Source organism: Puntigrus tetrazona, chromosome 19, assembly GCF_018831695.1.
Source record: "Puntigrus tetrazona isolate hp1 chromosome 19, ASM1883169v1, whole genome shotgun sequence".
Taxonomy (NCBI): domain Eukaryota; kingdom Metazoa; phylum Chordata; class Actinopteri; order Cypriniformes; family Cyprinidae; genus Puntigrus; species Puntigrus tetrazona.
Window position 1 is genome coordinate 18,951,573 of NC_056717.1, and position 21,632 is coordinate 18,973,204.

General features: G+C 37.0%; 4 protein-coding genes across 6 annotated transcripts; 3 read left to right on the top strand and 1 right to left on the bottom strand.

Annotated features, from left to right (window-relative positions):
- Positions 1–108: 108 nt before the first annotated feature.
- On the bottom strand, positions 109–4,588 carry LOC122323898 (retinitis pigmentosa 1-like 1 protein). The gene is made up of 3 exons (XM_043218012.1): positions 4,497–4,588; positions 4,028–4,089; positions 109–3,915 (listed from the first exon to the last, which is right to left on the bottom strand). Exons 1-3 carry the CDS (start codon positions 4,503–4,505, stop codon positions 1,173–1,175), a joined length of 2,814 nt encoding a protein of 937 aa, XP_043073947.1. The 5' UTR covers positions 4,506–4,588; the 3' UTR covers positions 109–1,172.
- Positions 4,589–5,754: 1,166 nt separating this feature from the next.
- Positions 5,755–10,950, top strand: oscp1a (organic solute carrier partner 1a). The gene is made up of 11 exons (XM_043218329.1): positions 5,755–5,866; positions 6,444–6,473; positions 6,719–6,873; positions 7,604–7,771; positions 8,005–8,085; positions 8,286–8,389; positions 8,572–8,700; positions 9,632–9,701; positions 9,884–10,029; positions 10,361–10,418; positions 10,801–10,950. Exons 1-11 carry the CDS (start codon positions 5,755–5,757, stop codon positions 10,918–10,920), a joined length of 1,173 nt encoding a protein of 390 aa, XP_043074264.1. The 3' UTR covers positions 10,921–10,950.
- Positions 10,951–11,835: 885 nt separating this feature from the next.
- Positions 11,836–13,451, top strand: lsm10 (LSM10, U7 small nuclear RNA associated). 2 transcript variants are annotated; one of them, XM_043217254.1, is made up of 2 exons: positions 11,836–11,984; positions 12,721–13,451. In XM_043217254.1, the coding sequence occupies exon 2, from the start codon at positions 12,727–12,729 to the stop codon at positions 13,087–13,089; it is 363 nt and encodes a 120-aa protein (XP_043073189.1). In that variant the 5' UTR covers positions 11,836–11,984; positions 12,721–12,726; the 3' UTR covers positions 13,090–13,451. The 2 variants fall into 2 exon arrangements, with proteins under 2 accessions (XP_043073189.1, XP_043073188.1); XM_043217253.1 differs by having other exon boundaries at positions 11,861–12,187.
- A 2,379-nt stretch (positions 13,452–15,830) lies between these two features.
- On the top strand, positions 15,831–21,419 carry eva1bb (eva-1 homolog Bb (C. elegans)). Of its 2 annotated transcripts, XM_043217374.1 has the most exons (3): positions 15,835–16,084; positions 19,387–19,522; positions 20,671–21,419. In XM_043217374.1, the coding sequence occupies exons 2-3, from the start codon at positions 19,456–19,458 to the stop codon at positions 21,102–21,104; spliced, it is 501 nt and encodes a 166-aa protein (XP_043073309.1). In that variant the 5' UTR covers positions 15,835–16,084; positions 19,387–19,455; the 3' UTR covers positions 21,105–21,419. The 2 variants fall into 2 exon arrangements, with proteins under 2 accessions (XP_043073310.1, XP_043073309.1); XM_043217375.1 differs by lacking the exon at positions 19,387–19,522 and having other exon boundaries at positions 15,831–16,084.
- The last annotated feature ends 213 nt before the right edge of the window (positions 21,420–21,632 follow it).

The following is a 21,632-nucleotide window of genomic DNA, read 5'->3' on the forward strand; positions in this document are numbered from 1 at the left end:
GGCCTACATAAAAGGCTGATTTGAAAGACAAAAGCTATCTAAAAACAATTAACTTAAAAAAAAAAAACTATTGTAGCTATTATTTACAGAGTTTGCGTTTTTTCCTTTTTTCTCGTTTTTATTTAATTTAATAATTAATTAAATTAATTTAATATCTATAAAAAATATATGTATTTTGCCACTATGTCATAAACTCACTAATTGTAAATGAATGCTTGATAATACAGTCAATGTTTTCCTTCTTAACTCGTTTTAAAATAAAAAAAATTCCGCTAGAATCAAGTGCTTTACACGTCATGAGAACTGATGTCATATGAGAACATCAAGTTCCACTTTTTATTTCCTAGAAAACCCAGAACCCATGATCTAAAGAAACTATAGCCTAATGAAACATCCAGAACTATTCTCATTAGTTTTTAACAATAGTTATTTATAAGAAGATAAAGGTCTTTGATTAACTTGCAAAGAATCTACCTGTTTTATTAATGCTAATTAGCATTTTATTAATGTACTGTTGATATGTGTGACACTGTTGAATTCGTAAAATCGGCATAATAACGATAACATTATCTTATTTATATATTTATTGATTTGAAACATTACAAGAAATTGTTCTAAGAATGAGTTTCTTCAATTAAAATGAAAGAGGCAAAAACGTTATTGAGCAAACATTAATGTTCTACATTTGTTAATTTCACTTCCCCTATCTTTATATAGCACAGGACAGTGAGAAGTGAGGGCGTAATCTTGATGCTTTTTAAATTCTCACTATTACTCCAGGTTATTAGTTCTTCACCAACAGCCACATATTTTCACATTTTATTGATGTTATCTTGGATTCAAGAAACGCAAATGTCAAGAAAACAACAATTACAGAATCATTAACATTTTGGAAACCCCTAAGTGAATACTGACTCAGACCACAGTTAGTTGCATAGATTGCAACTAGTCTCCTCTCACATGCCTAATTGTTTCAGTCTTTTTGTAATAGACATGCAAATAATGAATGATGTATTTTATGTTTGTATGTTTTATTTGACTGACAGGATGTGTTTATGTATGTGTTGTAGTTTACAGAGATAGAGAAAAAAGATCTGTAACTATTCAATATTTCAGTGGTAATTGTTTACTCTAAAAAGAGGTTCCACTAAGAATCATTCCACTAAAAATGTTTAAAGTAAAGGAGATGGTTTGGGTCTTGAGTGAACTTTGTGGCAATTTATCTTAATAATAATTTTTCTGGGATGTTGGCTACTTTGGGCATGGTGTTTCTCACCCAAAGAGTGAGATTCTTGTTCTTCTTCTGAGGTTTCTCCACCTTCCGTGGGCTGAGATTCTTCTTCTTCTGAGGTTTCTCCACCTTCTGCGGGCTGAGATTCTTCTTCTGAGGTTTCTCCACCTTCTGCAGGTTGAGATTCTTCTTCTGAAGTTTCTCCACTTTCCGGGGGCTGAGATTCTTCTTCTGAAGTTTCTCCACCTTCTGCGGGCTGAGATTCTTCTTCTTCTGAGATTTCTCCACCTTCTGCGGGCTGAGATTCTTCTTCTGAGGTTTCTCCACCTTCTGCAGGTTGAGATTCTTCTTCTGAAGTTTCTCCACTTTCCGGGGGCTGAGATTCTTCTGAAGTTTCTCCACCTTCTGCGGGCTGAGATTCTTCTTCTTCTGAGGTTTCTCCACCTTCTGCGGGCTGAGATTCTTCTTCTGAGGTTTCTCCACCTTCTGCAGGCTGAGATTGTTCTTCTGAAGATTCTCCATCTTCTGCAGGCTGAGATTCTTCTTCTGAAGTTTCTCCACCTTCCGTGGGCTGAGATTCTTCTTCTGAAGTTTCTCCACCTTCCTGGGGCTGAGATTCTTCTTCTGAGGTTTCTCCACCTTCTGCAGGTTGAGATTCTTCTTCTGAAGTTTCTCCACCTTCCGTGGGCTGAGATTCTTCTTCTGAAGTTTCTCCACCTTCCTGGGGCTGAGATTCTTCTTCTGAGGTTTCTCCACCTTCTGCAGGTTGAGATTCTTCTTCTGAAGTTTCTCCACCTTCTGCAGGCTGAGATTCTTCTTCTGAAGTTTCTCCACCTTCTGCGGGCTGAGATTCTTCTACTTCTGAGATCTCTCCACCTTCTGCGGGCTGAGATTCTTCTTCTGAGGTTTCTCCACCTTCTGCAGGTTGAGATTCTTCTTCTGAAGTTTCTCCACTTTCTGGGGGCTGAGATTCTTCTTCTGAGGTTTCTCCACCTTCTGCAGGCTGAGATTCTTCTTCTGAAGTTTCTCCACCTTCTGCGGGCTTAGATTCTTCTTCTTCTGAAGTTTCTCCACCTTCTGCAGGCTGAGATTCTTCTTCTGAAGTTTCTTTACTTTCCGAGGGCTGAGATTCTTCTTCTGAAGTTTCTCCACCTTCTGCAGCCTGAGATTCTTCTTCTGAAGTTTCTCCACCTTCTGCAGGCTGAGATTCTTCTTCTGAAGTTTCCCCACCTTCTGCAGGCTGAGATTCTTCTTCTGAAGTTTCTCCACCTTCTGCGGGCTGAGATTCTTCTACTTCTGAGATCTCTCCCCCTTCTGCGGGCTGAGATTCTTCTTCTGAGGTTTCTCCACCTTCTGCAGGTTGAGATTCTTCTTCTGAAGTTTCTCCACTTTCTGGGGGCTGAGATTCTTCTTCTGAAGTTTCTCCACCTTCTGCGGGCTGAGATTCTTCTTCTGAGGTTTCTCCACCTTCTGCAGGCTGAGATTCTTCTTCTGAAGTTTCTCCACCTTCTGCGGGCTTAGATTCTTCTTCTTCTGAAGTTTCTCCACCTTCTGCAGGCTGAGATTCTTCTTCTGAAGTTTCTCCACCTTCTGCGGGCTTAGATTCTTCTTCTGAAGTTTCTTCACTTTCCGGGGGCTGAGATTCTTCTTCTGAAGTTTCTCCACCTTCTGTGGGCTTAGATTCTTCTTCTGAAGTTTCTTCACTTTCCGGGGGCTGAGATTCTTCTTCTGAAGATTCTTTACTCTTTGCGGACTGAGGTTTTTCTTTTGCTGAAGAAGCTTCTTCTTCTTCAAAACTTTCAAAAATGTCAGAATCAAGCAGAGCAACATCTTCATTGCTTCCTGAGTCACCTACAATCTGTGACCCCTCCCCTAATTTCCCATTAAAATGGATGATTGTCTGGATGACTTTCGGACCAGGGAAGTCCATAGCAATTATACCGACACAATGTGGTCTATCTGTGTCTCCCTTAAGATCAAGGAGATAATCATCAACTTGTTTATTCACTGTTTTTGCAATTTCAATTGGCTCCTCTGATTCTCCATTAGCTCCAGTGTATGTAAGCATCATCTCCTGCTCACACTTCTGTGAAGCTAACTTGATATTTTCTCTCATTTGTGTTTCTTTTGATTCCATGTCTACATTCAATTCTGTGACGTGAACAGGGAGTCCCAATTCTAATTTTGAACTCTGAATCAAGACTATCTTGCCTCTCACCTGACCCAGTGTTGGAATGTCTTTGTCCCTCCACAGATGTCTTAAAAATTTATCACTGCTTAACAATTTTGTGACTTGAGCAACAGCACCCTCATCTGGAGTCACTCTAAGCAACAGTGTCTCTTTCTTCTGTTTTACAAGGAACGTCAGCATAGTTTTTAAAAAATAAGTAAGGGTCTCTGATTCCTGGACGTTTCCAGTCTTAACGTACTTGATGCTGTCGGAGGAAACGTATATGTCAAAAAAACGCACACCTGCATCCAGTTGGTTGTGCAATCCCCATGCTTGGAACATTGGTGTTGTACTTCTTAAGTATCTGTTGCTTTGGTGTGTTCCAGGTATTGATATAGCCGATAAAAGTGTGCGACTTTCTATTTTCTTCATCCATTTGTGACAGACATACTTGTAACTGAGAGTTTTAGAGACACTGAATTGTTTTTTACCTTCACACATAAAGATGACCACCCTGCAGAAAAAGAATATATTCACTATATTAAAATATAATGGCACCCATATGCTTTAGTCTAAATGCTTTTATGTTTTCCATACTGCTTCTTACTTATTACAATGCTACTTACACTATAAACACGGAAAGGTAGTGAAGTTTTCCCATTATTTTTAGTTTCCTTTTGCAGTACTTCTGAAAAATGAATAGTTGATAGGTTAACAGAGTTAACTATAAAATGTATAATCATATGATATAGATGAAAAGAGTTAATTATTTATAAAGCTTTTAATCATATGGACTCTAATTTGATATTAAATATTTCAAAATAGCTAAAATTACTGGTCACTTTTTGAACATTGCTAATGTAAAACATTTTTAGCAGAGCAGTCATTACAAGCTAGTTTCATGCTCTTGACAGCAAATACCACCTGCCATATCCAAACCTTAACAGTTAAACATGTTTACAGTACAAGAGTTCCTTGTAAAAGTAATTTGCATTTAGCCGCCATGCAAAAAATAAACACACTAAACATGTATTTCATATTTAGGAATGTGTTAGATCATGATTTTCAAACAACAACTAAAAAAAATATACTTACTAGTGCCATATAATTTGTAGAAGAATATAAGAATTAGCTTGCACTGAATTTTTCTGTCATTGGCATCAGACAGTTCAAGAAGTCAAATAAAATGGTGACGTTTGCCGACTTGCCATATACTTTACATCTTTAACTGAGACAGTTATACAGCATTTGACTACATTTGCCTAAACAGTCAATGTAAAATGAGCCCTGAAACAGTTTGCATTCATTCGTGGTGTACAGACAGCATATGAAAATCCTCAAAGTCATCTATCTAGTCATCAAACTTTAGTTATAGAGTTTTTAAAACCAAGAATAGCATTTTGGTACCTTTAAAATAATGGCGAGGCATTATATAGGCCTACTATGTGAAGATATTAACTAAATGGGTACGCTGTGTTTTCAGCAGAAGGATATTTTTAAATGTCAGCTTGGGGCAAGTTGACACACATTTATACCTTTACAAATAAATAAAAGTAAATAAAAAAACAATTGATTTGAAATGTTTGAATGGTAAATTAAGCCTTGGGAGAAGGTATGTTGAGCCACATTGAGTTAAACTCTGAGTATACTTTAGTAAAACTGAACACTTTCAGCTCATGCTATATCAAGAAAAGAGATTTTATAAACAATGGCTTTTTAAAACCTATTTAAAAGTAAAAAAAAAAAAAATCATCTAATTCAAAACAAAGAACACCTTGTCGATCTAAAATAAATGAAATGTAACATAGATATACAATACAATAATATTTCATAAGTGTTTTTTTCGCTCGCCCACCTAGCCTGGGGTTTTTGGCTCAAATGACCAACATCATGCTAACAGTACAGCCTCATAAGCACAAACACACTTGATTTCTTCGGTGGTTGTTTAGACATAAGTTTTTTTGAACCTAAATGTAGTTACCAATTATTTCATGGGCCTTTCTCCATCACAGGGTGAGTAAACGGTGAACACTTACGGACAACAACAATAATTATCAATTATTTTTTTTGACTTGAAACAAGGGGTGACTCCCCCGCTCTCTCCCATAATTCATCCACCTCGCGCGCCTGGAGGCTGGAGGCTAATGACAGGTGTGCGAGGTGTGCGAGCGCGAGCGCGAGGTCAGCGGGTCAGCGTGGCATTACGTGACGTCATAATGCCCAGCTAGAAGCGGCGTATGCCAGAAGAAAATGAACTTGATCAAAAAAAAAAAAGAAAAAACTGCAGTAACTTGCTCCTGTGATTTTTTTTAAAGCGAGCCGCTAATAAAACCGTGCATTAAATATCTCCGCAATGTCTCAAAGAACTCTTCCTTTGCTCGTTATAAACCTCGGCGGAGAAATGATCTACATTCTGGATCAGCGGCTCCGAGCGCAGGACGACAACGATGACAAAACTCAGAGAGGTAACTGCTAATGATAATAACTGTAATAGCTGCATGTCTCCCTGAACCCTGCTTTAGCCTTCTGCCAATCACTAGTGCGCCCTTCACGCGTTTTTGTCTGTTTTATGAATGTGTTATTAAGAAAATAAAAACAAGTACAGACGAAAAAGACGTGTTACTATACGAATGAATTTGAACGGCTGCTCGTACAATGAAAGCAATCAAATAAAAGCAAAAGAAACAACATCCAGAGTTGGTGTCCCACTGACTGTCAGCCTTTTTTATTCCCATTATGTCACTTCAATCATTGTGCGTATTTGCCTTATGCAAATTTTCGTAATATTTAGACTTATTAAGTTTAGTAAGTCTGTCTGTCTCTGTAAATATATTCATAATGCAAACATAATGAATTAGATCTATTTGCATGCATGATTTGATGTTATCTCAGCTGCTGTCAGAAGATAATTCTCTTAACTGACAGATTCCTGTACCATGTCTGTTTTTCATTTACACTAAATGTCTTGCTGTCACAGGACTGAGTGCTTGCTCGGACGTAACAGAAATTCGGCCTTAACACAAGTTAAATGCTCTGTTGCAGGTCGTTGGACAGACGATGACAGGAAAAGAGGTACATTTTTTTTTCCATTACCTTTCTTCCTGTTTAGTTTGTACCAAATATCTGATGGCGTATTGCATGCAGCTAACATAGGAATTCTGAGACGAAAAAGTCATACCTCCAAAATTAAGGTTCATATAATGCCTGTATTTCACAACCAAAGCCGTAACTAACCGACAAAATAATTTTCACAATGCAAACTTTAGCAGATTGTTTCTGTTTCTTTCCATTTGACGATGTTTCTCTTTTTTCTGTAGTTATAAATGATATAGTGGCCACTATGTTCAACAAGGCTTTTCTAGAGGAGCTGTTGCAGCCGCAGGATCTGTACTCCCACCGAGCCCTGCGGACAGTTTTGACACGGCTAGCACACACCTCTATTATGCGTCTAAACCCAGCCAGCATGGATAAGGTACTCACCCTCTCCCCAGGCAAAATCAACTGTGAATCACATTCCTTTCAATTGCAGCAAGGTTTCTTATAGTGTCAGTAATACATTAATACAGAATTTATTCTGTAATCTTCCTTCATTAATGTATTTCATTAAAGTGCTTGGTCTTGCATGTACCATGCATGTATCAGGCAAGAAGTAGGACCAGTTATTTCAAATGAAGAAAACATTGGAACATTTGAAAAGCGCCAATACTTATAGTCTATAACTTAAAATGTTTTAGGGCAACTATCAAAATCTACCAGGTTTCATGCCCCGATGCATGCTGGGAATAAAACTTAACCATAAATGTATATTTTAAAAAAATTATACTTTAAGTCTAGATCTATTTAAACAAAGAAAATAGCATGGTGAAAAAAAATCAGAGGAAACACATTAAATGCATTACTTGTGTTTCTGCACACTGTCTTTCTGAACATTAAGTACACAAAAAAATCTGCATTTTATTTATCTATGAACCATCAGCATTTTGTTACGTAAATATAAAACAGTGCTCTTTCTGCTCGTTCCAACCCAGATGAAGTGACTTTTTCACGTTCAGTCATATTAAATAAGATTTCTGACTTGAATAAAACCAGTTCATTTAGACCGCATATAGCACATTTTTCAGTTTATGTGGCACAAAAATGTTCAGAGTCTATATTTATGAACAGTTTCCTGTGTACGTTTGTGTCGTTTGTCTCTGTTGTAGCTTTACGATTTGATGACTATGGCCTTTAAGTATCAGATCGTTTTGTGTCCACGTCCACGAGATTTACTGCTTATCACCTTCAACCACACGGACACCATCAAGGAACTGGTGAAGGATAATCCCAGCCTCGTTAACCAGATCAACGAAGCCCACAGGCAGCTTATTGAGGTAAAAATCCAGTCGCCCACCAAGAACTAGCTTGCTCCTAGTTTTCAAATGTGGTGTAAACACTATGAGTAAAAATATATAATAATACGTGCACTTGAGAACTGCTATGAATTTTCTTGTTGTTGTTGTAATTCATTCTAAAATCCATCGCACATCAGGATGCTTTTCTGTGCCAATGTTATTGCTATTTCTAGTACACACTTGCCAAATTTAAAAAGGGTTTTTTTTCTAAGGTATACACACCCTTATCCGATGGTGAGTTTCAACTAATACGGCATACGCTGCTGGTTCTCTTTCAAGATATGCAAATCAGAGTAAGTGGTTTGTTTACGAAGGTATATTGTCATTAGTGTTTGAAATGGATCTCTGCCAGATCATACGGTTGTATGCAAATAATTACTCATTTGTCACGGCTTTTTTTTCCCCTCAGAACATCCGAGCGCAGTCATTCTGTCATGTGCTTGCAGTGACGCTTACTGATGGCATGGGATTTTGTAATATGTTCTTTCGACAGGTCTCCATTTTCTTGAAAGAAAAAATCCAGAATCCAAATGGCCATTTTGTGCTGCAAACCTCAGGGCCGGTGCCTTGCGGATTTGAGGTTCCTGGTTTAATCAGGTAACGGGGATGAAGGTCGGAGGTCACAATCAGGATCCTTATATTTTTATAGCGAGTTCATCGGTAGATATTTACTGGAAAACACAGAGGCTTCATGAAAATAAGATTAGAAGTCATACACACCCATACTCAAACAGTCACTTTGTTCCTTCAGAATTCCTTTAAACATTCTCGTCTCACAGGTATTTTCATGCTAAAGGCCGCGAGGTGAAGAGGACAAGGTTTTTCAGCGGAGGAAGCTACACGAGTGCTGTACTCCAGGGTTCATTTGACCTCTCTGGAGACAGGGTCACATTTTTGGGCACCAACATGTAAATATGAAAATTAGTAGTTTCCAAATTCCAATGTTGTTAACATGCAAATAAAATATAATACATATATTATGTATGTATTACAAATATTTGAGTAAATTAAAAATTTAATAAAAAATATAATTAACCACGTTATCTAATAGAGATAATTATTTAATATAAATACATAATTTAAAAAAAATGCATTTAATAATCAGGTGACAGTAAAGAGAAAAAAATAGTTCTGTTTTCCAAATGTTGTCCTTTTAACCTTGTGTGTGTGTGTGTGTACTTGTTTATGCTACACTGTGAGTCCTCACAAGGATAGTAAAACCTGAAATTATTTTACTTTGTGGGGACTGACTTGTGGGAAAAATACACACACACACACGCATATTGTGTTTCCATGTTTTAATGGGGACTTTCCGTAGGCGCAATGGTTTTCATACTGTACAGACTGTATGTGTTATTCCCCTTCACCATCCCTACACCTAAACCTACCCCTTACAGAAAGCTACTCACGTTTTTAGATTTTCCAAAAATGAAATCCTGTATGGTTTATAAGCTTGTTTCCTCATGGGGACCTAAAAAATGTCCCCACAAGGTAAAAATTCACTCGTATTCCTATCCTTATTATGTTAAAATTGATATTTATATATCATATAAATTATATTTAAAATAATACATATGCAAATGTTGGATGCGATTAATCATTTGACAGCCCTAGTGTGTGTATGTGTGTGTGTGTGTGTGTGTGTAGTAAGTAGCACAACTTACATTCTAAAATACATTTAAATGGAGGACAGTAAGCTATTTTAAACTGTAATAATAATTTTGACTGCCTTTGGGTGTAAAAAGACTTTTAAGACTGATTAAAAACCTATTTTTAATTCTTACCACAAATGTATTTATGTAGGCTTACACTGTTGTTTGTATGTTGACCTCTGTACAGGTACAGCACACCCTCACCTGAAGAAACGGATCCATCAACTACCTCTAACAGAACAAGGAAACCAAAGCAGGTACACCCTCACTGCAGGCATCATGCAGGATTCCAAGAGTACAGCTCACGTTAAGAAACAAAATCTAATCTAATCTAATATAATATGATATTCATAACATTTAGATTTATACATTTTTTTTTATCTTTGCAATTAAATTCTCTCTGGATGTCATTGTGTGAACATCCGAACATGTTGTGCAGGCAGAAACAACGCCCAATCCTCTGGCCACAGAGGAACTGAACCTCCTTGCTAAACTGATGGGAGGAATGGAGGTGCAGAAACTCTTGAATATGGACGCTGCTTTCAAAGTGAACCTGTTAGCCTTAGACCAGGAGGAGGAGGGCATGTAAGCATTACTAATCCACACATAATCCTGAAACAAGCCACACACAACCTCGAGGGCATGCTTGATTTTCTGTTGTACTTTTACGTTGCTCATTTAGTTTCGCAATGTACTAAAATAAATACATTTATTTTATTAAAAAATAAATGCAAGATTCGTAAAAGTCTGAAACAGTTTCCTCACAGCTAAATAATAATGAAATATTTTCTAAGAAAATTAGTTGGATATTTACCTTCAATCCAAAGTAGAAAAATAAAATTTATTTTTTTTGTGTTGCAGGTAAACATTTTCATTATTGTAAATAACCAATCTCTTTAAATGTTTTTTTTTAAAGTGGAATTTCAGAAGGAACGGATAAGTCATCTGGAGTCCTTAACATCCAAGCCACACAGGTGCTGTGTCATGCATCTTACTTTATTTTGTTGCCCAGGGCTGGGAATGCTACTAGTAAAATCTACTATGATTTACTAAGAAACAGCGGCATTGCTCCAGGGCGATCTTAACTCTGAGGTTTTTTTGGCACAGGATTATAATTCCATTCAAATTTAAGTTACTGGGAAATTAAAACCAAAAGAAGCAACCACACATTTGTTCCTGCTAATTCGGGAATGTTTTATGAGTTTTAGTAATATTTTAGCATTATGTGCCCTAGACAAGTAAATATCAGCGCATACTTTTTTTTTTTTACATTACTGACACTAAATTCGCTACTAATGATTTATTAATGCCAAACACTTTTTTCATTAAACAGATGTTTTACCTTGGTATTCTCAGGATCAGCTGGCCAGTAGTGAGCTGGCACGCATAGCAGGAGAATTTGATGAAGGGGGAAGCCTGACAGAGGGACCAGGGAACAAGGGAGACGACTTGCTGGCTATGATGGATGAGCTCTAAAGGTCAATATCTGTAGACTGTGAGTCAGGATACGTGGCAATTCTGAAATGTTTGGAAATGCCTGGCATTTATTCGTTTAAAAGCATGATTAAGAACAAGCCGGAAGCAGAGTTGCATTGTAATAATGATGTGATGTTGAACTTTAAACTCAAAAGCAAAAAAAGTTAGAAAAAAATGATCTAAAATGTCAGTTTAATAAGTCATTAATTACAATGACTGATTTATCTCTTTATCTAACTTTACTGCGGCAAAAGTAAAGTTTTGAGTTCACTGGAACAGAGCAGCGTTTCATTCTGTTGACAGAAAACTAAACCAACATGAACTGGACAATATCCCCTTCATTATAAAAAGACTGAAATGTTGAACTGTTTTCTTGGGAAAATGTAAACATTTCAGGTTGGGGCAAGATGTCACAGGGGTTAGATTAATTTTTATCTATATATCTATCTGTTGACATTCTCTATAGCTATTGTTTTCCAAGTCAGCACAAAACCTTTAATTTAACTTTTTTAATGTAAAGCCAAGCTATGTACAATAATGTTTATTAAAATGTAAAATACAAGATTTAAAAAAAAAATAATAAACACATAACAGATAAGGGTGTGGGGGAAGGTTTTTATACAAATGATTAGCTACAGTTAAAAGTTTGGGATTTTAACCATTTTACTGTTTCATTGTTTCAGATTCAGATTCAGATTCCAGATTCAGACATTAAATACAAATATATGCAGATATGTTGCTTTTTTCCAAAGTGTATGTCAAAATAAAGCTATTTTCAAATCAGCAGTAGATGCTCACTGTGACAACGCGCCCCGCTTCAGCAGTGGACCTCGACTCCTTGACCGAAAGCCGAAAGGGCTGACTTTTAGGGAATAAAAATCCTTTTTCTAATAAATAATAACTGAAAAGGGACGACAGCTGGCCCCTGTTTCTCCCGCGTTCGTGTCTCGCTAGAGGGAGCGCGCGCGGTCTCAACCCGGAACGTCATGATGACGTCACCCCCTCCGCGACGAAGCGCGGCGCTCGAAAGCGTTCAGTAAACTTGATGTTTTGAGCGTGTTAAGGTAATAAAGCGAACGCTTTCACTCCAAATGGAATTCGTGACTGATTCCGGCTTCGAAATGAAACGAGTTGTGTATTTATTTCGATACAAATCTCGTGTGCGTCAGTAAGGACGTTAAAGATAACGTCTTTCAAGATATTCGTGTTTAGTATCGCTTTCAGTGAACACTAGGGCTGTACTAGTACTTTTCTAGTATGTATCTAGGTGAGTTAATCACTTGTTAGTCTTTACAACAAGTAACTATTTCAGTTACTTCCAAACTGGTATATACGGTCCAAATGTTATGTTATAATCACTGATGTATATGTTTTTATGCTTTGATGTTTTGTTATGTAAGATAAATGCATCCATATGCATGCATAAAAGTACATTTTTGACATTATTCCTTTTCATTCTGGATTGCACCTGGTTAGACAACAAAAGTTATTTGCATATTTCCCATGCAATGTGTGTGGATCGTCTTTCAGCGGAGCCTCTTAAAAACTAATTAATTATCATTTATTATGTGCAAGTGTGCACTTGCTCAAAAACACTTGAATAGAAATGTTGAGCACATAGCTAGAGCTGTACAACTAATCAGGCATGTATTTGGGGCTACCTTTTTATAATTGGAATCACTGGTTTGCTTCTTCTTTGGCATCTTTTAAAAAAAAAAAGTTAAATTTTTTAAAAAGTTGTTTGTTAAATTACTCAGACAGATGACATTGGTCATGTGTTAATGACTTCTCTGCGCACAGGGGAACATGGATGTGAGCCATTCCATTCGTGAACGCACCATCGCCGAGAACAGTCTGGTGATTCTTCTGCAGGGTCTGCATGGCCAGGTGACCACCGTTGACCTGCGAGATGAGAGCACGGCGAGGGGACGCGTCATTAACGTGGACGCTTTCATGAACATCCGGCTGGAGAAGGTTCTGTACAGAGACCGGCGCGGACGCGTGTCCAGTATGGACGACTTGTTCATCACGGGCGGAAACGTGCGCTACGTCCACATCCCGGACCACATGAACATTATAGAAACAGTAGAGACCCAGCTCGCCAAAATACACCGCGTGCGAAACTTCGGAGCAAGTGGCGGACGCAAAGAATACTCCAAGAAAAAATAGTTTTTGTGAGAAACTCGTGTTTGTCTTGTGTGCAGCATTCATTTTTATTAACTAATGCGATCACAGACAAAATGCAATGCATAGTTTAGTTTAAAGTGTTGCTAGTTGGTGACTGAAAGAGCTCTGAATATAATTTCTAGGAAAAGTCTTTCTGTTAAGTTTGCACTATACTAGTGGTTTGAGAAAGCAGTAAAATATGAAATAAGCAGTGATCGACGAATTGCCTAAGTTAACATTGTTTTTGATTAAACAAATCATACCTTTGAATATTTGTTCTATTAATTTCTTAATCACAATAATGTTTATATGCTAATATAGTTATTTTTTAAAAAAAACAATAAAAAACATTGTTTGCAGTGTAATGACTGTGTTTTAATGTTTCTTTATTGCTCATAAGATCCAGATTGGTACAGTGCTTTGATGCAACCTGTGTTGTTAAAAGCGCTATATAAATAAAAAATGATTGATTGAAAAAATGATTGATAATTTTAGACAATCATATAAATAATTAGCGAACACGGTAATCCACACAACTAATGTCTTGATCTGTGCATATTTCTTTCCTGATTCAGATTACTATTTTCACTGTGGAAAACAATATTATAGGCAGATGACTTGGTTTTTTTTTTTTAGCCAGAAGATTGCAGATTGAAGTTACAAACACCATATTAATGACTCTCACATTTAAGATTTAACGTGCACCATTCCTTTAACTAACAAAAAGAAGTAATTCGACTGCTTCTGTCTCCTAAATTGTCTTGTTTTTGTGTGGGTTTGTGGCCAAAGTGGCAAGATTTTACATCTTTTATTTTGGAACAATATTTTGCTTCCAGAAAACGCTAGATGTTTTTGGCATTGCGTATGAGGATGCAGGATTTTCAGTGACCACATAATCATCGTCCTTGCGATGACTCAAACCTCATTCCTGTCCGGATGCAGAAATATTCTGGTAAACAAAACACATTGCACAACACGAAAACTGACACATGCTGCATGTGAAAAAACCTGAATCCCAATTAGGAAAAAAACTTTTTTTAAAGGTTGGAGCGTGATGTTCTAACACACATCTCAATGGGCAATTCAGCTCAACCTGCATTTATCTTTTTTCCCCCAGTGTGCACCTGCTGATGTGAGTATGCTGCCTGCGTTATGTCCCTTTATCTCCATCAGACTTATCTGTGCAGCAAGGTTCACGGGCTTTCATTGGCTGCCGCTAAGCCCAGGACTCTGTTCGGTTAAGAGTCGCTTCAGGTGTCCAACTCTCGTCAGATGAAAACACAAAGAGCTCCTTTAATCCAGCCATAGCCTGAAGCGTCCAGCGCTGTGCCCACTGCAGACATTTCCTGTTCCACCCCGCAGGGTTAACCCCTTAACAGACAAGAGATCTTTCTGGCACGCTTGACGTGGCCCTTCCCAGGGATTGGGCGGTCGGCCTTATTCAAGCCTGCACATGCTGAAAGACACATCATTTAGGGGCATGCTTGAATGTTGAAAGTGAAGACAAATAGAAACATAAAGAGGCTGGGTTTTGTTTTATATTTGCTACCTATTACTTTTGAGCTCTGCATGTTGTATTTTGGTTCCCTTTCTAAATATTCAGTGTAAATACGAAGAAAAAGTGAGAAGGGTTTGAATGGGCAAAAAATCAGCTGGTGTTTTAGATTTTAATGTTTCTAGAAATGCAAAGTGGCATCATTTTGTGAAAAATTACATTTAAAATCACAAATGCATTACAAATACTTCAAAACAGTAATACTGGGACGCATTTTTTTACAATTGTTTACTGTTGTAACATTTTGTAGCAAAGTTCTCAATCTCTTTCTTTTTTATTTCTGATCAATTTAATGCATTAATGTGTTAAAAAAATATTAGTGTCATTTATTTCTAATTTATTTAAACTTATAGTGTGCATGATAAAATGCAAAACACACTTATTTAAAAAAAAATTGTTCATGTTTGTACTTGGAAATGACAAAAAATAATAATTCTTTGATATTTAGTTTTATAAAGCAAAAAATGTGTTAATTTTAGACTAGCTTACGAAAAAGAAAATAACATTTACAAATTTTTACATTTTATTCTACTTTCTAAAATAAAATTTGTTGTGAATGTGTGTGTGTGTGTATATATATATATATATATATATATATATATATATATATATATATATATATATATATATATATATATATATATAAATACACACATTTAAATAGAGTTCTCTTCAGGTTTATATGTCTAACGCTGCAGATAATTTAGTTCAACATAAGAACATAAGTACAGATGTTTTAGTAGGTTTTTTTTTATCTTCTTTAATACTATTTTCTTGCAGTATAAACTGGGCTTTAATATATTAGAAAGGGGGTCTTTTGCATAGGAAATATCATATTTCATGAGTCCTTGGTATTTCAACGCCAAATACACTGTATAGTGTATAAACTACAATACTAAACCATACGTCCAAACTATTTGAGCTCCTACATTTAGAACAGCGTCTACAGTGCGTCTGAGTTTAAAGAAAACACTGTGTATGTTTTTCTGCGGTTTACACACCCACACAACACACTCAAATATACATGTGTGGACCTGAAGAAGAGGTTTACACTGATCTGGTGACCAGCGGGCGTGAAATGTGGCCTGGATCGCACCGCCGTCTCGAGGGTGTAAATTCTAGTCTCATGTCGTTTGCCCCTCCCTGACTCTATTTTCCCCTCTGACAGGAAACACCTCCCTTTACCCAAACTGCTTTTCTATGGTCTGGTCGCAGTGAGAGAGCCGCTGTGTATGTGTGAGTGCAGTGGGCTGCTGCTCCTCCTGATGTCAGGCGCAGACAAGTGTGAGCAGGGAGAGAAAGAGAGTGCGTTTAAAGCAGCCCTCGGTGTTTCGTGTTCCCGCTTCATCTGCCAGTGCGTGAAGTCACTGCGCCTCTGGATACAGGAATCGTCTTTCCTCCACCAGGACAAATGTGGATAGAAACAATGGTTCGTTAGAAAAGGTAAGTCATCAAAAAGTTCAGTTTTGTTAAAGATATTAAGTCAGAAACTATCTAGAAATGGTCAGGTATCAAAAAGTGTAACATGGGTGGACCGGTTTAGTTAAAAAGTGCTTGCTTGTTACTTTTAAGCAATTGGAGATTTTTTTCATCTGGCCAAAAAAAATATAACCAGGTGAAAAAAAATCCCACAGAGACTGTAGTAAGATCAACCAGAAGAGCACCATATAAAAACACAGTATGTACTAATATAAACCAGAATATCAAAGAGACTTAAGGTGGACTCTATGCAGTTATTAGGGACTGTTCTGACTCCATCAACTGCATAGTGACACCCTAGCAACCACTCGTAATACTACAACTACTTAGCAACTACACTGCAAGAAAAGTATTGCAACCACCCACAACACCGTAGATATTGCATAACACATTAAATGCCCTAGCAACTGCCCACAGAAGTCTAGCAACCGTCCAAAATATCCTAGCAACCTCAGTGCAAGAAAATGATTGCAAATGCCCACAAAATCTGCATAGCAACGCCTTAGCAACCACTCACAACACTCTAGAATCACAAGAAAACATTTTTGTTAAACACAACAAACTTTTTTTTGTTTCATAATAAAACAATGTTATTCAATGATTTAAAAAAGCTATATGTGACCCTGTGCCAAAAGAACTAGTGGCACAAGTCTTTTTTTCTTTTAATGCTAAAATTCATTAGGATATTAAATAAAGACCACTCCCATCCATAAATATATAAATACTTAATTTTTCATTAGTAATATGAATTGCTATAAACTTAATTTGGACAACTTTAAAGATGATTTTCTCATTTATTTTTAATGATTTATTTATTTTTGACCTCTCAGATTTCATATTTTTCAAATAGATCTCACCCTACTGTCCTATCCTAAAGTCATAAATCAGTGCAAAGCTTATTTATTCAGCTTTGGCATGTTATTTTAATCTCAACTGACCCTGACTCTGCTAACCTTTATACAAATGACTGTACACTTGAAAACGCTTTTCTTTGGTCTGCCAGCTAATGCAGTTAATAATGTGCAATACCTCTTGGGGGATAAAATGTTTTTTAAAGATTGCTGATAGGAATACACAGAAAAGCATGTTCTGCTGCTACATGCCCCTCTGCAGGTTTGCTCTTCTGGGAAAGGCTCTGACAAGTGTCAGATGGTATGATTGAGAGATGTTTTGTCCCGTGTCGTTGACTCACGGCTGTGGGGCAGAGCGCCGTCTGGTATGCCGTGTCACTAACAGGAATATTTTTGGAACTTGTGGCGTACGTCCTACGCTAATTGGTACTTGGAGCAGGACTTGACAATGTTTACAAGCTTCTAGTGTAATCTCATATTCCTGGTATCCTAGTTCCTGTTTGTCTTTTGTTTATGCGAGGGAATGTAGTTTGTGTTTGCTAAACCACACTGGAGGGGCTTTACAGGACTGCAGAGAATAACCAAACTGAGGAAAAGAACACCTGTTTGCATTTACACATTTAATTACTTCAAGTATCGTATAAAATATGCTCTTAATTTAGATAATCAAATATAATAGTGATATATAATAAAGTATAATTATTATTAAAGTATGATTAATTACATGTATTATTGTGTTCAATATATGAACAGTATAAATATAAATAATAACAGAAATAATAATAAAATATTATACAATTATCATCACCTCCACCATCATATGATTATATTAAATTTAACTTTCCTGTTCTTTGTTTAGATAAAATTCACTAACTGATAATAAGTATTTTAACCATTACTATTATCATGTTAAATAATATTTATGATATTGTATATGATCATCACATTTGTATGTATGCTATTTTTATTTATAACAGATTTTATTATTATTATTTTAACAATAATAATAATACGACTATTGTTATTAATAATAAAGTATACGTGTTTTTTTATTATTATTACACAATTATAATAAAATTATCAAAATCACACCACCATTACTATTATTATTCAATATTATAACTGAATAATAATATAATAAAAACTAGTAGTAGTAGTATATTGCATAACATGTATATAACAATTTTTCTAAATAACAACAAATATAATTGAAAATATGACGATAATTTGATAATGATTCTAATTTGGATTTGTATGTTATCATATTTCTTTTTCTGATTTCTGAAGCAAAGAAAGAAAAACAACAAATCAAATTTCACTTTATAAACGAAACTTAAATATTAATTGTGTCTATTTATTACTGTAATTATTAGATCTGAAATTACACATGAATGAGATCTCCATTACGTTAATGAGCCATGAAAGATCAGCAACCTCTTAAGCCTTACTTTAGCCACTTGTGAAAAGAATTAGCAGACATTCTGTCAAATAGAAAGCTAAATAAGGACAAATAGTCGCAGTCAACATAATGTGCTTCGCTCAAGAGTACTTAAATGTGTTCCCCAGTCCTGCCAAGAGCGTGGCAGATAGGGATCGAGATGGCTGAGACTTTGGGCCTTGATGGCGTAGATTTGCTGTAATTACAGGCCCCAAGAGGAAACAAACAGGAAGACAATAACATGGCACCTCTTCCGTGATCCCGGCATGGTCTCAGCGTCTGTGGCTTTTATGGTGTGGACGCACACAGGGAGTCACCGCAGTTACAGCCTGACGCTTTTATCATTTCCTCGCTTGGGCCGGAGGAGACTTGGGAAATCCAGATGTTCAGCTTTAATTCTCCCCCTCCTCTTTTCCATCCTGGAGAGAGTGACACAAGCTGGATCATTCCCAGTTTCCCAGAGAAGAGTCCCACGCAGACCCCGAGCAGCATGTGAACATCCTCACAGAGTCTCGGTTCCTGTGGGAAAAATGGGAAAGTCTGTCTGGGAGCAAAGAGTGAGACCTGGGTCAATGCAATAACAACAGCGGTTACAAATGGCCTGTGTGGAAAGAGACTGATATAATGTCGCTTAATGGCACAGTCAGCGCAATTTCACCCTCAGGCTCCAAAATAAATAAGTTAGGGACTATTTATCTAATTATGCATAGCAGGGCATGTTGTTTTAGCTGTCTTTGCATTGCTAAAGCAAGCGTCACTTGCTTTTTTCAAAAGTCCTTACGCTAAGTATTAAACTTTGCATGCAACTTAACACTGTGCTACAAACATGAACCATAGGCTACCCTAAAATCAGCAACTAATCAGCTGAATAGTTATAGCACGTAGGTTACCAACCACAACACGCAGAAGCTTGTTTGGGGGTTTTCATAACCATATGCCTGCTGTTTCTGAGCTATATGTATATTTTTATACCACAGAGTTCAAGGCGAAGTAAAGTAGAGAAGAAAGCAAGAGGAAGGAAAATCAGTCTGCCAGATAAAGCCAATATGAACCCCGTACGGAAAGACATGGAGCTGCTGAGTAACAGCATGGCTACTTATGCCCATATAACAGGTAAGAGCATTCAACACTAAGCATGTGTTACTGTGCAGGTTAAGGTAACAAGCGGTGAAAGGCAGCTGGCTAAACACTTCTATAGATTTGGGCCCCGTCACACTTCTGACCCCAATAAGAAAATAACAACCCATTCCACGGACTTAAGTGTTCTGTTTGATTTGGCTTCACACGTCTGACTTCGTGAGAAATGGCTTAAACGTTCCTATAAAGATGTTTCTCTTGTTCTTTTGGGGTTTAAGGTTTTTATTCAGTGTCGGGTCGGTGTAGGAAAAAAATTCTAAATGCACTCAAAATGAAAATCATTGAAAATCAGTATAATAGAATTTGTGATCTTTTGAACAGATATTTTATATTAAATATTAGGCCGTTTTTACTGTATTTTGATCAAAGCCTTTGTGAGTATAAGAGACTTAAAAATCTTCCAAAGTAGTGTATAGCTATAGAACATAAATGTACAATCTACAACGCCAAGGTTCTGAAGCATTAAACTACTTGGCACAAGCTGATTGGTTCATGTTGCATATGCAGCCAATGAACGTGCTGCTTTACATCCACTCTGAAACCCTCCACCTCCCCAGCTCCACCTGTATAGAAAGAAATTGTCATTAATTGCTCACCCTCATGTCATTTCAAACCCATAAGACATTCGTTCATCTTTAAAACACAAATGTAAGATATTTTTGATGAAATCGGAAAGCTATCTGACCCTTCATAGAAAATACATCGGTAAAACAGTCCATGTGGCTCAACTTCAGCTTTGCTACGCTACGAGAAAATAATTTACTCAACCATTCTTCTTCCCTAAGTTATGTCTTCTGCCATTTTAGAGAGTATCAGAATGCACACACGTGCAACTATAGCAATAACCAACAGCAGCAGATTTAATTCCAAATACCAAACACATTAACGTCATATCCATTACCATGCTGAAATCTTCAAAGAGTTGTCATGATCTCAAGATAGATCAAGATGTTTCATGAGAAACATATTCATGTGCATCCATTTTTTTTTCCAAAACACAGTGATTCAAGTTCAATTCAGCATCGATTGATGTATCATTATAATCCAACTATATTCTTATCTAATGTTTACTATATGTCTTAATTCTTTCCTTTACTTGGATATGTTCTTCTATTTGAACACAGAGAACATGGAGAGCTTCGCACTGTACTTCATGCTGGGTGTGTGTTCAGGTCTCCTGCTGGCCCTTGTCCTCCTCATACTGGGCATCGCCTGCCGGCCGCAGACAAGGACAAAAACACCCTCCTCATCAGACAAGAGACGACTGAAAGAGTCCAGTGAGGAGGAGGAGGAGGAGGAAGACAAGGAAGAGGCGCAAAGTGAAGAAGGAGATGATGAGGACCTAGAAGTCCCAGTGGTCACCATGAGTCCCTTGAGCGATCAGACCCAGTTAAACGGAACCATTAAGAGTGTGAACGTTTTTGCTTCGGCGGAGGAGCTGGAGAGAGCCAGGAGGCTGGAGGAGAGAGAACGGATCGTCAGGGAGATCTGGAGGAATGGACAGCCAGATATACTCTCCACCGGCACAGGAACGCTCGGACGGGTTCACTATCACTAGTAGCGTTTAGCGCACTGGACACAGTTGTTTCAGATATGGAATGCCACAAAAGCTGGACATTTATCCGTCTAACAGATTTGGGTGTAACGTACCTTTAAACTGGGACGGATTGAGTACAAGCTTAAAAACGAGGCTTCCAAAGGGAGGTTTTTACAGCAACGCCATCAAAGAGCCATTTTGTATTTCCCAGAGAAACCTTTTTTTTTAGAGTGAAGAACAATACATTTCCATGGATGTTAAAGGTTCTTCACTGAACCACTGACGCCAATAAAACACTTTATTTTTAAGTGTAGGCCTTCATTTAATCCCCATTATTGTTTTATTTGTGTGTGTATATATATATATATATATATATATATATATATATATATATATATATATATATATATATATATATACACATTTTAGCACTTCATGTTTGTGTATATATTGTGTGTATTTTAAATGAAAATAAAACCAAAGATTTTTACCTACTTCTAAATGATAGCATTCCTGTCATGAAGACAATTCAGGCTAACAACGATAACT